The following is a 14,840-nucleotide window of genomic DNA, read 5'->3' as shown; positions in this document are numbered from 1 at the left end:
ATGTAATAAAAAAATTTGTAAAAAACTATTATCTTATTAATTTATGTGTTTTGAACCAGTTCAATTTCATAACCATAAAAATTTATTAATTAATACTCCCTCTGTTTTTTAAAGATACATATTCTAGACTTTTCACATATATTAAGAAATCACATTAAAAATGCATTGATTTTTGTGAATAACAATTTTCCATAATCTTTAACCAATAAAAATCCAATAAACACAATTAATTTTCTTGAAGTTAACAGATTTTTATTAAATAATACATTGAAAAAGTAAAAAATGTATCTTTTTAAAACAAATTTTTTTTCTAGAATATGGATCTTTAAAAAACAGAGGGAGTAGTGTTTATTAATTTATCAAATATTAGTTTATAGAGTTTTTATGTAATTATAAAATTATAAATATATACCTTGTCAATCCCAACAATTAATGGGTAGTAAATATAGGAGATAATGGAGTATTTGCTGAAAATGCATACGGAAGTTATGTGTGCTAGGGAAAATTTAAATAATAATCTGATAAAATCTGAAGACATTAATGGATAATAACAGGAGAGAGTAAAAGATAAATAAATAAAAAATACGGAAGTGTCAAAATCACAAGTTAAAAAATGTCAAAATCGGACGCAAAAATGTATTTAAATAGAGTTAAGAAAAACCTCCTTAAGCCCATCAATCATTCTCATCCTTTCTTGTCTTGTTCTGATATTTTTCCTCCATTATTCCTCTTCTTCTTCATCTCTCTCTCTCTCTTTTTTTTGGTTGGTGGTAGAGATTAATCTCTCTCTCTCTCGCTTCCTGCTCTCTGTATCGTGATCATCGTCGCTGTTTGGTAACTGCACCTTTTAGAGAGGTAATTAATTATAACTCTTTTTACCTCATCACTTTCGAGATTTTCCCCCATTTTTTTCGCAACAAATTTTTATTTCTGGTTATCATGTTTTCTTCGCCAACTGAATGTTTTTTTTTCTGGGTTTTTGTCTAAACCCTTTCTTAGACTTTTAAAGGGTTTCTTGTCTGGTGGCTTTTTGATCTTCAAAAAGCTGAAACTTTTCCTGTATTGTTTGTGTCGGCGATATTGATCAAAATCGTGTCTGAAAGGTTTTAGCTTTTGATGATCCGGATTAGGACCGATCAAAACCTTGTTCTGAGTTTGTGTGAGTGTTTGGCTCAACGATCTTCTTTGGTTTTGATTCTCATTTCATAGACAATACTATTGGTCTTAGATTTGAGCTCTTAACCAGTTAACAGTTTCGTTAGTCAATTACTCATTTTTAGTCTTTCTTCAACTGTAAAGGGACAAGATTGACTTTCATGACCGTTGAATATTTTCTTCAAATACTTTTGAGCTTTTGCAGAGTTTATTGTTTGGTTTGAACATTGATCAATTTTTTGTTTGTTGGTTTGTGGTTTTGATTTTTCTTTTTGACTTAAATCAATATTTATTGCTTGCATGTTAATTTTTCATCACATGACTTGAGATTTCAAATGTATTATCCACTCTTGTACCTTGATTTTTTTTAAAAAGGTATATCCAACCTGTGTGTTTTTGTAGATCAAAGAAGATAACTTTTGTGAATGGATATTCCACTAGACGTAGCTGGTGCTTGGGGGATTCCCTCTGGAATGGGACGCCACCGTCATCTCCCTAATGATGCTTCTCTCTTCTCCGCTTCTTTACCTGTTCTTCCCCATGGAAAACGTATTAAAACCATGTCTCTTAATGACCATCTATGCTATGCTTATGTTATGTTATATCTCTTGCTTACTTACAAGTTTTGACTTCTTTTTTTGCAGTGCAATCAAGTGACAGCCGAGATGGTTTCCCATTCCTAGACGACGCGGCTGCTTCTTCTCGTCCCATCCACGACCACGACATTGAGTCTCATTCCATTATGCTCCCTGACGAAGACGATCTTCTCACTGGGATGATGGACGATCTTGACCTCACCGAGCTACCACCAGACGCTGATGATTATGATCTCTTCGGCAGCGGAGGAGGCATGGAGCTCGACGCTGACTTTCGCGACGGCTTGACCATGAGTGGTGGTGGTGGTGGTCCTCCAAGGCTAAGTCTCGTTGGTGGGAATAATGCAGCAGTTCCGCAGTTCAATGTTCAGAACGGCGCTGGAACTGGAACAACGGTTGCTGGCGAGCATCCTTACGGTGAACATCCCTCGAGAACGTTGTTTGTCCGTAACATTAACAGCAATGTAGAGGACTCTGAGCTCAAGACTCTCTTTGAGGTATAACTTTCGGATTCGTTTATATAACAAAAGCTTAACTCTACAGACGCTGATGGGTTTATGTTTTTTTGTGATGTGGCAGCAATACGGTGACATTAGAACGCTCTATACTACTTGTAAGCATAGGGGGTTTGTCATGATATCTTATTACGACATTCGTGCTGCTCGAATGGCTATGCGGTCTTTACAGAACAAACCGTTAAGACGGAGGAAGTTGGATATTCACTTCTCAATCCCTAAGGTTTGGTTTCTTTGTTAAAATTAATCTGTCTAGCTGCTCTAGTTTTGTATCTAAATGTGCATGTTGTTCCGTGTAGGATAATCCATCTGAGAAGGATATGAATCAGGGGACACTAGTGGTTTTTAACCTGGATCCTTCCATAACTAACGATGACTTGCATGGAATATTTGGTGCTCACGGCGAGATCAAAGAGGTATATATATTCATATTGAGGTTGTTAGTAAAGAAAAACATCAAATGTTTAAGTTTTGTTTTTTATTTATTTATTTACTGAAAAGCAGATAAGGGAGACACCGCATAAGAGGCACCACAAGTTCGTCGAATTTTACGATGTTCGAGCTGCTGAAGCAGCATTAAAGGCTTTAAATAGGTGTGAGATTGCTGGAAAGCGTATTAAAGTTGAACCTAGTCGCCCTGGAGGAGCTCGTCGAAGGTTTGTATCTTTTCTTTCATCCTCCAAGTAATCATTAATGTAATGTTTGCTTATCTCTGACCATACATACATTTGATCTTTCTAGCTTGATGCTGCAACTTAACCAAGAGCTTGAGAACGATGATTTGCATTACATACCTCTGCTTGGTTCACCCATGGCAAACTCTCCTCCAAGTGAGTCATTTAAACAGAGTTTTAATTTTTTAACATGCTTAGAAGCTAGCTAACACTGTTTGTTGTGGTGAGGCTAACACTGTGGGATGTTGTTGCAGGTAACTGGCTGCAGATGAACAGTCCCGTTGAGGGAAGTCCGCTTCAGAGTGTGCTGAGCAGGTCACCCGTTTTTGGAGTAAGTCCTACAAGGAACAGCCACCTGTCTGGTTTGGCTTCTGCTCTAAACTCACAAGCTCCAAGCTCCAAGCTTGCACCCATCGGTAGGAGTCCAGTCAATAGCAACGTCTTCCAACAGACGTCTCATCTGTTCCGAGAGCCAAAGCCGGATAACAACAAGTACAATGGAAACCTCTCTCCTTCTGGTCCTTTGATCTCGAACGGAGGCGGCATCGAGACGTTATCCGGGTCAGAGTTTCTCTGGGGAAGTCCCAACACACGCTCCGAGCCTTCAAACTCTTCTGTTTGGTCAACATCATCCACTGGGGTTCCCTTCTCCTCGGCTCGTGTAGACCGGTCTGTTCCGTTCCTGCACCAAACACAAAACCGCATCCATCATCATCATCATCATCTCCACGTTGGGTCTGCACCATCTAATGTTCCTCTAGAGAAACATTTTGGATTCTTCCCGGAGTCTTCGAAGGACACTATGTACTTGAACACAGTTGGTGGTGGTCTTCAAGGAACGAGTGGTCTCAACGGTGGGAGTTTCCCGTCGAGAATGGCTAATCATGGGATTATGAACCCTGAGAACGGTTTCTCGAGTTACAGAATGATGTCTTCGCCGAGGTTCAGCCCTATGTTCTTAAGCAGCGGTCTAAACCCTGGACGGTTCACCTCTTCTGGTGTTGATGGATTGTATGAGAATGGAAGGTCCCGTCGAGTGGAGAACAGTTCGAGCCAGGTTGAAAGCAGGAAGCAGTTCCAGCTTGATTTGGAGAAGATTATGAATGGAGAAGATTCTAGGACTACCTTGATGATTAAGAACATTCCTAACAAGTAAAAGCTTTTTCTTTTCTTTACCAATATTTCTTCTTCTCAGAATGTTATATATAACTTTGTTTTATGCTTTTTTTGTTATCAACAGATACACTTCAAAGATGTTGTTAGCGGCGATTGATGAAAAGAACCAAGGCACTTACAACTTTCTCTACTTGCCCATTGATTTTAAGGTAAAATAAAAGATTCGTTAAGGAGTTCACTAACTTATAGAACGAGCAGTTGATAAATGTTTTTTGGTTTTGCAGAACAAATGCAATGTTGGCTATGCATTCATCAACATGCTCTCTCCTGATCTCATTATTCCATTTTACGAGGTCTCTTCTCTCTCCTTCTAAAATATTTGGTAAACTCAGTTTACAAGATGAACTGAATATATAACATTGCTTATTATGTTGCAGGCGTTTAACGGGAAGAAGTGGGAGAAGTTCAACAGTGAGAAAGTGGCTTCATTAGCATACGCTAGGATACAAGGCAAAACTGCACTTATAGCCCATTTTCAGAACTCGAGCTTGATGAATGAAGACATGCGTTGCCGTCCAATTATCTTCGACACACCTAACAACTCAGACTCTGCTGAACAGGTCTGAAACGACGACATTTTAAATAATCGATAAGGAAAGTTAATTCTAGTGTTGATACATGGTTATGGGTTGCTTTGTGGTCATTACAGGTTATTGTTAAGGAAACTAAGAACGGGGATTTATTTGACTCTGAGGTTAATGATGATGACGATGGTAGAGAGAAGAGCTGACCCAAGAGAGAAGAAGACTCGGTGTTGTGATCATGGCTTTGTTTTTTCTTTTTCAAGTACTAATTATTAACCGTACATAATGGGTGAAAGGCAGAGTTATAACTGATGCAGGAGCCTTGCAAAAGTGTGTTTTACGATTTGCAGGTTTTAAATGCTGCAGCTGGAGAGTATCTTATCTATCGTACTCTACTCTGTTTCTTCTTTTCTCTTCATGTTTTTTTTTTGGTTTGGTTCCATGGAGCACTGTATATTAAGAAAAAGCCATGAATACTCGGATTTTATGTGGGTATGATGTTGTAACTCTTTCTGTGACTCTTGTTGCTTTTATTTATTAAAAGCTTTGGCAATTTGTACAGTAAGCAATCCAAGATCACTCTCAGGTCTTTTGTATTCAAGTCTCTAGTCTCTAGTCTCGTTACAGTATATTATTTCTGTATGTTGTTTCACATGTAGATGTAAAAAAAGAAGAAGATAAGATCTTTGATAGAAAAAAAGAAAGAAAAGAAGAGAAAGATAAGATCTAATCAACATGTCATGTCCAAAACGTGGCGTGCTGTTTATGCCGACATGAAATTCATATTTAGTTAGTTATTTAATGATGACGTGGAATCCTACGTGGACCCTTGTATATTTCGAGTTGATACCAACGGTGGAGATTCAAGATTCTTTTGAATGATTGATTTGCTTGCGAGTACGTTTCTCCTCAATCACGTGTAACTCGGGCCCCCACTTTTATATCACGTGCGAGAAAAGCTACACCGTCCACGTGGCTAGTGTACTCCTGGGTCCCACTTTTAAAGCAGTTGCGCGAAAACCTACACCATCCACGTGCCGGCTAGTTATTGCACGAAATGATACGATTTAACGGAAAGGATCACTCCGTCATCTAAACAAATTTTACACATGGCGAGTCTCTGTATCTCATCGTCCCGGATCGTCTCTCTCCACCACCACAAGCCGTTTCTCTCTCTTAAACCCCGGCCTTGTTCATCAGATCTCTCCGTTGTAACTCACCATACGAGTGCTGTTTGCTTCAATCCGCTAAGGTAAGATGAGCGATTCCAATTTCTCAAACAGATGATTTAGGATCTCATTTTTGTGTGATTCTTATCGTTCTGAATGTTGGCAGAGTATCGTTAGATCGTCAGCGAACTGCTACGAAGGCTGAGGAGAAGCAGAGAAAGAGAGGATCGAGTGTGGTCTGTTATGCTGCTCCGATGTCTGTTCATAATCTACAATGGATCTCCACAATCTCTTGCGTGTAGGTTCTCCTCACATTGGAACTTTTAGCTTGAATCTGTTGGTTTTGATTGCCTTGAGAGAGATCATGTGTTGGTGTGAATTGCGATATATAGCTAATTGATTCTGTAGCTTTTGAGTGTTTTCAATTGCTATATACAAACTGAATTGGTGTTTCTTTGGGTAGTGCATTGATGCTTGCAAGAGGTACAGGTATCCACAAGTCCTTTGTTGTTCCGTTACTTGCTCTAACCGCACCATCAGGCATTATCTCCTGGGCAAAGTAAGCTCTTTCTAGAATGACTATAATATGATATGTATGTTCTCCTTTTCTTGTTCTGGATGAGAGAACTTTGTTTGATTGAACTGCCCATCTTGAAGTTCATTAAAACTTTTGCATTTGATTTTGCAGGGGTGAATATGGCATCTGGACAGCATTTGTGGCGCTTCTTGCTCGACTTTTCTTCGCTTTTCCAGGTCTCTTTTCATCTTCATCTGGTTTTGTTTTGTTCGTCTGCGTTTTACTGGCAGTTATTTGGCAATCATGCTAATATCAATATCGTTTTTATGTCTCGTCAGCTCTTATATCTGCAGAAGTTTATCCCTGTCTTTACCTGCGTGTAATTATTCTTTATTTTTTTTAATAGGTGAACTTGAGCTGCCATTCATTGCATTACTCTTGGCGATTGTGGCGCCATTTCAAGTTATGAGCATAAGGTTAGAGTTTTAGAGAATTTTGTGTGTTTTCTTTTCTTTAGCGGAGACTCATTGTCTCTTTCCATGTTTGCAGAGGGAAGCAAGAAGGGGCTCTCATTTCTTTGGCAATATCTTGTTTTCTGGCTTTTCAGCATTTCTCACGAGCAGGCAGCTTGCAGAAAGCGTTCGATCAGGGCTCAGTTGTCGCCACTTTAAGCATCATTGGTGTCACACTTGTATCTGTCCTTTTCTTGATATAACTATACTCGTGTGACTGTCATCTGTAAATCAATGTAACGCTGTCTACGAAGAGGCGATAAATAACGGTCTGTATTTATTTACTTAGTGTTACTCAACTCAATGTGCTTATGTTTATCCGCTGTGTATGAGATGCTTATATTTAGCACTATTAGCTGGTAACATACTGGTCTTTTAGTTGTAAATGATTCTACAATAAACTTGTTTTGAGGTTGAAACTCCCACTCAGAATGAAGGCACTGTTATGGATATTGTGATGCGAGGAACTGCTTTAAAACGCTGCAGGTAAGGTGGAGTTTGCCTCTCCATCGTTGGTGTGCCTACCCGTTTTGGAATGCTTGCAGGTATGTAAGTACTTGATGTAAATTTCATTTTATATTGTGTGTGTTTTTAACCAATCCCTAAGTACTTTTATTCTCTAGAACTGTAAAAGAGATACATTATGCTTAACGTGTCTACAAGAATGTATATAACCTAAGCCCTTTGATTTTGTAATATTGCCTACTAAATAAATATACTTCCCATTATGAACTATATAGCAAAGAGAACAGATGATTTGTGTAAGGTCTTGGATTAAAATCTTCTTGCTGATCACGGCTGATTTCTTCAACTCCATACTATCGTGATGGTGTATTTGTAGGAAACGAGTCTTGTAATTTGCAGAGAGAGATGGAAATCCTGAAACCCTTTGTCCGTTTAGAGATAATTTTGCCTGAGCAGTGGCACTAGTATTCCTACCGCTGTAAACATTGAGAAGAAGCTACGTGACACATGAGTTGCTGAACTCGGAAGCCCCGTTGGCTCTGCCACGCCGTAGGGTGGTCCAGAACCAGGTATGTCTGTAGGTGGAGTTGTTATTGGGGGTGGGTATGCAGGAGTAGAAGGTGGTGGATTAAAATCTGGTGGACTTGGTTGACTTGGCGGGCTTGTGCTGCATTTGGCATATAGAAGTCACTGTTATTTTTTCTCAATTTGTTTGCCAGGTTAAGACGTTAATTTAGCGGAAAGAGAAACATACCTGACAGTTCCTGATGATGATGGGAAGCGACAACTTCCTTTACCTGGAGCAGCGTAAGGGCAGATTTGAGTACTACACTCGAATTTATATTTAGCGCATACAGGTGAAAACTCTAGTTGTTATTGAGTTATTTCATACATTAGAATCATATGGTAATGGTGGGGATAGTATTCCTAGGTTCATGAACTTAATCTAGACACTCAACTCAAGTTGTAGTCTTGTAGAGGTCTCAAATAGCTCAATACATGGAGGCAGCATAGAAAGAAGCAGAGTATATGGATGCTAGTATTCATGTAACTTATTATTTATACTTTCATCTGGTTCTTATAATTAAGTCTTTGTAGATTTGTAGATAAAAAGGTAGCGTCTTACTTGGATCTGCGCTGGTAAGTTGTGCAGCCCCTCCAAAGTTGCAGCTATCTGAACCAGGATGCTTCTGGTAATAACTATTGAAAGCAAAGGACGCATGATCACGAATAGTGTTAGGCTCGTAGCAGCTTGCACCTTGTTGGATCTGGCCACAATCAGCTCCTCCATACCCACAAGCGTAATCCAAAGCCACTTGTAATGATGTTGGCGAAGCAGTTGCTTTCGCTATACACCACTGACCTCCGCCTCCACCACCACCACCACCACCTCCACCATTATCACCACCACCGCCTCCACCAGGTGCAGCACCACCACCGCCTCCACCAGGTGCACCACCACCACCACCTCCACCAGGTGCACCACCACCACCACCTCCACCATTGTCACCACCACCGCCTCCACCAGGTGCAGCACCACCACCGCCTGCACCAGTGTCACCACCACCTCCACCAGGTGCACCACCACCTGCACCAGGGTCACCACCTCCACCACCACCAACCGGTGGTGTAGTACCATCAAGTGGTGGGTAACCACCGGTTGGAGTGGTGCCATCAAGTGGTGGATAGCCACCACCTGTTGGTGGTGTTGTACCATCTAGTGGTGGATAGCCGCCGGTTGGTGGATTTGGGTTCGTGACTGGACCTGGGAATGTTGAGGTTGGCGGTGATGGTTGGGTTATGGTTGGTGTGGTGGTATCACCACCTTGAGGTGTAGGATTAACTACTGGTATATCACCTTCTCCTCCCTGAGCTCTAACATCTAGAGCTGAAACCAAACCAGTCATCAGATTTAAAAAAATCAGGTTAGTTCGTTGCATTTGAGAATGTGCAAGAATAAAAATCGAGCAGCTTATATACTCTAATATTGTATCAGACGCAGAGAGATTACGTGAAGTGATAAGAAGACATAGAAGCATGATCTGGAAGCAGCGAGGAGCTATACGGTGAGCCATTTATTTCTTGTTAGTTGAAGCTTTTGAGAGAGAAAAAGAGAGAGAGAGAGAGAGATAGACTTGTCAGGTTGTTTTGGGATAGGGGAAAGGAAAGATAGAATGGTTGCGAAGAAGTTCTCTCTCAGGTATAAAGATGAAGAGAAAAGGGAGAATCATAGAATCAAAGATTTCTTGGGATGGGAGAGAGAAGGGACGCGAAGACATGAATGAGAGAATATAAGAAAACTTGAGAAAGGAGAAACTAGGAAGCTAGAATCGTCAAGCAAGAGAAAACACCATAAAGAGGAAAAGGTATTTACAGATCAACTTATATTGTACATGAAAATATTTAAGAAGCTCCTCTTTTGGTGGGAAAAATTCAAACCTCTTCCTAACTATTTTGATCTCCTAAATGGTAAATAAAGATGAAAATATGGGATTGGTATTTCGTGAAAAAAGAGTTTTTGATTAGAGTGACATATGAAGATTAAATTACATCATAGGTTCTCATTAGAAGTGAGTGTAAACAATGTTTTATCTATTTAATAACGCTAGTATTGGAGAATGTTGTCTTTTAAAGCTAGGAGTGTCCTTTTAACTGTTGTTGTTGTACTGAATCGAACAACAACAGAGAGAACATGTAAGTAAAGTTTAAAAAAATAAGGAAAAGCTAAAGTGTTTCCTATGAAACATAACGAATGTGCTTGTTAAGATTAGTGTCTCTATCCTTTTTTCACAATGTAATTTTTTGTTCAGATTAGTTTTTCTTTTATGAGAAAGTTCATGTGGTAACTTTTCCCCCAAGTTATAAGTGTTTCTTTATTTTCTCTAGGTATTAACTTTTGATTCACAAAAGTTGAACTGAGAGTTGCAAGCACAAACATCTAGAACAAGAGGAAAATAATAAAAAAAACATTTTATATGGCTTCTATTCAGATTTGGTTTATTCAACTAAGATTATTTTTAGGTTTGTAAAGAACTTACGTTTTTGGTTTATTTTTCTCTTCTTGTTAATTTATGTTCGGAATTTCCGATATTAGAAAGTATTAAATTATAATAGCTAAATAAATTAGATTATTCGTTTTTGATCGATTTGTTTTTTTTTTGTGTTCCATTCAGATATATGACATGTTTTGCTTTCCAATGCCTGAACATACCTCATATCTCATGAGAACTTGCTTCGAAGTACCTCTCTGTGGGTCTCGTTTGAAAGTTGTTCCTGCAAGTACACATAATTCAAAATATACCATCAGGACTGGCATGGCCGGCTCATAGTCCATCCGATATTGGATCAATTGAAATTCTTAATAGATTACTGTTAGCACGTAGAAAACAATTGAAACACAGCTCAGCTGAAATTTTGGTATATAAACATGGGGTTAGTGTAACAACTCAGCTGAATTTTTGTTCGTGGTAAGTCTGTTGAACAAAACAAAACAGTGATTGATTTGGATGATGAATTATGTTGCGATACCATGCGTGGTTCGCTGGAATGGATAGTTTCAAAAAGAATCTTCCGGAACAGAGAATGGATTGCAGTGTCCTCAATGCTAGTCAGCCGACTGGTACGAAGGAACATAAATTTAGCTACAATTACATTTCCTTGTTATATTTGTTTTGTTTTTAAACACCTTTTTGTAACTTTGATTTTTTATTAATTAAAGTCTTTCGGCATTTATATTTCTATATGAACCATTCCCTTGAACCTACGATGACATAAATAAAGATCTTGAGAATAATAAAAAAAACATTTTATAATATTAAGAGAGACACGTTGCATCAAAAGAAATAAATGTAGGACAAAGAGTCAAAGATGAAACCAGAAATGTGATACTAAACGACTAATCATCACATAATTATTTCTCGCTTGCCTTCCCTCCTGCAGATTACCAGACCCAGCTACGGTTTTTCAAGTGAGACAAGTCTCGACATGTTTTGTTGTTACCTTTTACGTCCTGAAGCAGGTTGCTTTATTTGCACTAGACTAGGAACATAAGAACATGCATTTTCCATATACAAGTTTCCGTCTCTGCCTGCACGTTCTACGAGTTCCATTTTTTTTAAGTATCCAGCCTCTCCAACGATTTTGAATGTTTTGCAGTTACCCATCGCAACTTTCTTCTCTTCGTCAATGAAGAAACTATTATTTCTAGTCAGAGAGAAAGATCCCGTTTCCATTTCCACTGACAAGAACTTGCTCCACAACACCTCTTTGGCCTCAATCTTAGTACTAATCCATATCTCAAACTCACCAACTTCGGCATTCCTAAATAAAACCGCAAGCTTCTCTTCTCTAACACATGATAAAGTCACATTTTCACTATACATAGGGTCAAACGGCAGACGCAGAAGCGGACCAAAACTCTCACTTGTGAAATCGAAACTGATTATGTAATCTTCGGTTGGGCTATTTATTAGTGAAGCAGGCCAGTAAGTGTTTCCCTTGACAGACACGCCATGATGATGATACCGTATACTCCAGAGTGTAGTGATATCAAGAGTCTTCCATAAACTAGAGTCGAAATCGTAAATCCGATACAGTGAACACTCGTTTGTGGGTGTATAATAATACTGATCTGTAAACCTGATCAACAATTTGTAGCTACGATAAGAACCCTTGTCCTCGTATCCTAGAGCGTGTCTGAACGTGTCAAATCTCCATGTGAAGTAAGAATATCTAGATAATTCTATCGACCTTGTTTGTCCCCAATACGGATTGCAAACAATAACCCTGGTCTTGTCTTCTCTCAAGTCGCATAACAATAAACCGCCACAGTGAAAAACTTTAGATATCTTATTTTGTTTGTTAAGTTTACCTATACGCTCTATAAATGGATCTTCATTGACGGCTTGAACGACCCTCATGAGATATAGATTGTAATCCATCAAGACGACAATCATAGACTCATCTGCTGCGCTTAGTTTACCAATATGCATCTTTGAAAAGCTTCGACTCTTGGATAAAGCGTCCCACTCTTTGCAAGTTAACCGCACTGCTCCCATATTTTTCAGAGGAACCCTAGATAGAATCTCCTCTACCAAACTTATTGGAAGATCGGAGATCATCGTCATTATTTCAACCTGCAACTAGGGTTTTGTTTGTTTGTCTGCTGATCCCTTGAGCCTCATATGTATTATATACAACAATTGAATACCTCAAACCCTGGAACGCCAAATAACGGTTTGACAAAAAAAAACTAATATCATGGAGTATCAATTTATAAAAATACTAATTTCTAGAAATATTAATTAGTATTTCTAACTAGATCCTTGACCCGTTACATTTAAAAAAAAATTATATTTGTGTTTTAATTATATTTGTGTTTTATTTGTATAATATTTTTCTTAAATGATTAATAAGAAATTTTAATAATTATATTAAAATAGTTAAACCACACCTATATCAGTATGTCATGTTCTTATTTTAATAATATTGATTAATTTAGAGAAATGATCTCATATATACCGAAAAATAAAATTCTCAAACTAAGATCAAAGTGATTAAAATAGATTTCATCAAAGATATAAATGACAAGTATGCATCTTCTCTTTTTTTTTTGTGAAACCAGTATGCATCTTCTCTACATATCTATACTAATAAAAGAGACTATACGAGACTCCAAAAATCGTCTAGATCAGCGAATTTTTTTTTTCCAAAAGATGACATGTGGTATTGGTATTAAAAATGAAAAATAAATAAAAAAGTAAATATACAATATAAGGAAAATATATTATAAGTAAATATACAATACAAGAAATCAAAATATTACGTTAAACATTTGATAAAAAAACAAAAAATTAGAATAAATAAATATATAATATAAGAAAAATAAACAATAAGTAAATATACAATATAAGAAATAAAAATATTTTACTAAAAATTTATTGGAATATTGGAATAGGTAATAATAAATATAAGAAAAAATAAATAATAAGCGTCCACATCGAAAAAAAATTTTCTCCCGGAAGATGACACGTGACATTAGTACTAAAAAAAGTAAATATACAATATAAGAAAAAATATATAATAAGTAAATATACAATACAAGGAATTAAAAAATTACATCAAACATTTGATACAAAAACAAAAAATTAGAATAAATAAATATACAATATAATAAAAAATAAACAATAAGTAAATATGCAATATAAGAAATAGAAATATTTTATTAAACATTTATCGTAATATTAGAATAAGTAAATATAAATATAAGAAAAATAAATAATAAGTAAATATACAATATAAGAAATATAAATATTACATTAAACATCGAACGTAATATTATAATGTATATAAAAGCAAAAAATTTAGAATAAGTAAATATACAGTATAAGAAAATATATATATGTAAATATACAGTGTAAGAAATAGAAATATTAAATTAAACTTCTATCTTAAAAACGTATAGAAAAATAATTAATAAGTAAATATATAGTATAAAAATTAAAAATTACAACAAACATTTATTATAATATTAGAAAAACAAATATAAAATATAAGAAAAATAAATAATAAGTAAATATACAATATAAGAAATAGAAAAACTACATTAAACATCTATCTGAAAAATATATAACAAAATAAATAATAAGTAAATATACAATATAAAAATATAAAAATATAAATATTACATTAAACATCTATCATAATATTACAATTTGATATAAAAGCCAAAGAATTAGAATAAATATCATAAAATATAAGAAAAATATCATTCCCACGTGGTCTTCTTCTCATTTGATAAATTGATTCTAAGATTCCCCAAAATAATTCTCAGCTTGTTTGCCTTATCTGATGCTTGAGACATATTGATGTAGATAGATATTTGGAAATATTTAAAATATCTTATTATTGATTTTATTAATTAGTTTAAATAATTATATTTATTATTTTAGGGTTTTATTGTTTTCTTATATATAGTCTTTAGTCTTTGTTTTGTATTCAGATTATTGATATTGATTTTTATAAAGAGAAGTTTGAAACATTTATTTCTTTGTTACGAGTATAACTCGAGAGTTCTTAACGAATCAAGAAGATTTTGATCCTAGGTATTCTCAGACTAAATATGATTCATTGTGTTATCGTAGTTTCTGCTACATCACAGATCCTTGAGCTCATCCCAATTCTTCTAAGCACATAAACCTTCTTCTTCCATAAACTTCACATCTTTAGAGATAAGTACTCTCTTTGTTATTAATTTTTCGGTTAAATATTTACAATTTTAGTTTTAATGTTTAAACTTTTATTTTTAGATCTTATTTTTGAATTTTTTGAATTTTTAAAGTTTTTAAATTTCAATTTTAGATCTTATTTTTTATTTTTTTTAGAATTTTAATATTTTCTTTATTTTTAAATTTGAAATTTTAATTTTTATATTTTTGAACTTTTAGATTTTTTTTGAACTTTGTTTTGATCTTTTTGCAGTTTTTCCAATTTTATTCGAATTTTAGTGTATTTTTATTATTTTTTTATTAATTTTATT

The 14,840-nt window shown here is 35.8% G+C and overlaps 4 protein-coding genes across 4 annotated transcripts; 2 read left to right on the top strand and 2 right to left on the bottom strand.

Moving 5' to 3' along the window:
• Positions 1-687: 687 nt before the first annotated feature.
• Positions 688-5,201, top strand: LOC108861778 (protein MEI2-like 5). Its single transcript, XM_018635732.2, has 12 exons — positions 688-855; positions 1,558-1,704; positions 1,800-2,248; positions 2,331-2,489; positions 2,566-2,682; positions 2,771-2,922; positions 3,008-3,096; positions 3,195-4,092; positions 4,181-4,265; positions 4,341-4,409; positions 4,494-4,676; positions 4,766-5,201. The coding sequence occupies exons 2-12, from the start codon at positions 1,581-1,583 to the stop codon at positions 4,844-4,846; spliced, it is 2,406 nt and encodes an 801-aa protein (XP_018491234.2). The 5' UTR covers positions 688-855; positions 1,558-1,580; the 3' UTR covers positions 4,847-5,201.
• Positions 5,202-5,730: 529 nt separating this feature from the next.
• LOC108861797 (cold-regulated 413 inner membrane protein 2, chloroplastic) lies at positions 5,731-7,190 on the top strand. The gene is made up of 6 exons (XM_018635754.2): positions 5,731-5,892; positions 5,976-6,107; positions 6,273-6,368; positions 6,498-6,562; positions 6,733-6,802; positions 6,876-7,190. The coding sequence occupies exons 1-6, from the start codon at positions 5,750-5,752 to the stop codon at positions 7,039-7,041; spliced, it is 672 nt and encodes a 223-aa protein (XP_018491256.1). The 5' UTR covers positions 5,731-5,749; the 3' UTR covers positions 7,042-7,190.
• A 236-nt stretch (positions 7,191-7,426) lies between these two features.
• On the bottom strand, positions 7,427-9,521 carry LOC108861805 (uncharacterized). The gene is made up of 6 exons (XM_018635766.2): positions 9,315-9,521; positions 8,865-9,191; positions 8,763-8,822; positions 8,430-8,693; positions 8,058-8,100; positions 7,427-7,970 (listed from the first exon to the last, which is right to left on the bottom strand). The coding sequence occupies exons 1-6, from the start codon at positions 9,376-9,378 to the stop codon at positions 7,736-7,738; spliced, it is 993 nt and encodes a 330-aa protein (XP_018491268.1). The 5' UTR covers positions 9,379-9,521; the 3' UTR covers positions 7,427-7,735.
• Positions 9,522-11,093: 1,572 nt separating this feature from the next.
• LOC108861788 (F-box protein At2g38590-like) lies at positions 11,094-12,531 on the bottom strand. Its single transcript, XM_018635744.2, has one exon. It carries the CDS (start codon positions 12,427-12,429, stop codon positions 11,299-11,301), a length of 1,131 nt encoding a protein of 376 aa, XP_018491246.1. The 5' UTR covers positions 12,430-12,531; the 3' UTR covers positions 11,094-11,298.
• Positions 12,532-14,840: the final 2,309 nt, after the last annotated feature.

This window comes from Raphanus sativus, chromosome 1 (genome assembly GCF_000801105.2).
Source record: "Raphanus sativus cultivar WK10039 chromosome 1, ASM80110v3, whole genome shotgun sequence".
Classification (NCBI taxonomy): Eukaryota; Viridiplantae; Streptophyta; class Magnoliopsida; order Brassicales; family Brassicaceae; genus Raphanus; species Raphanus sativus.
Note: the sequence above shows the minus strand (reverse complement) of the source record. Positions and strands in the feature narration are given on the sequence as shown.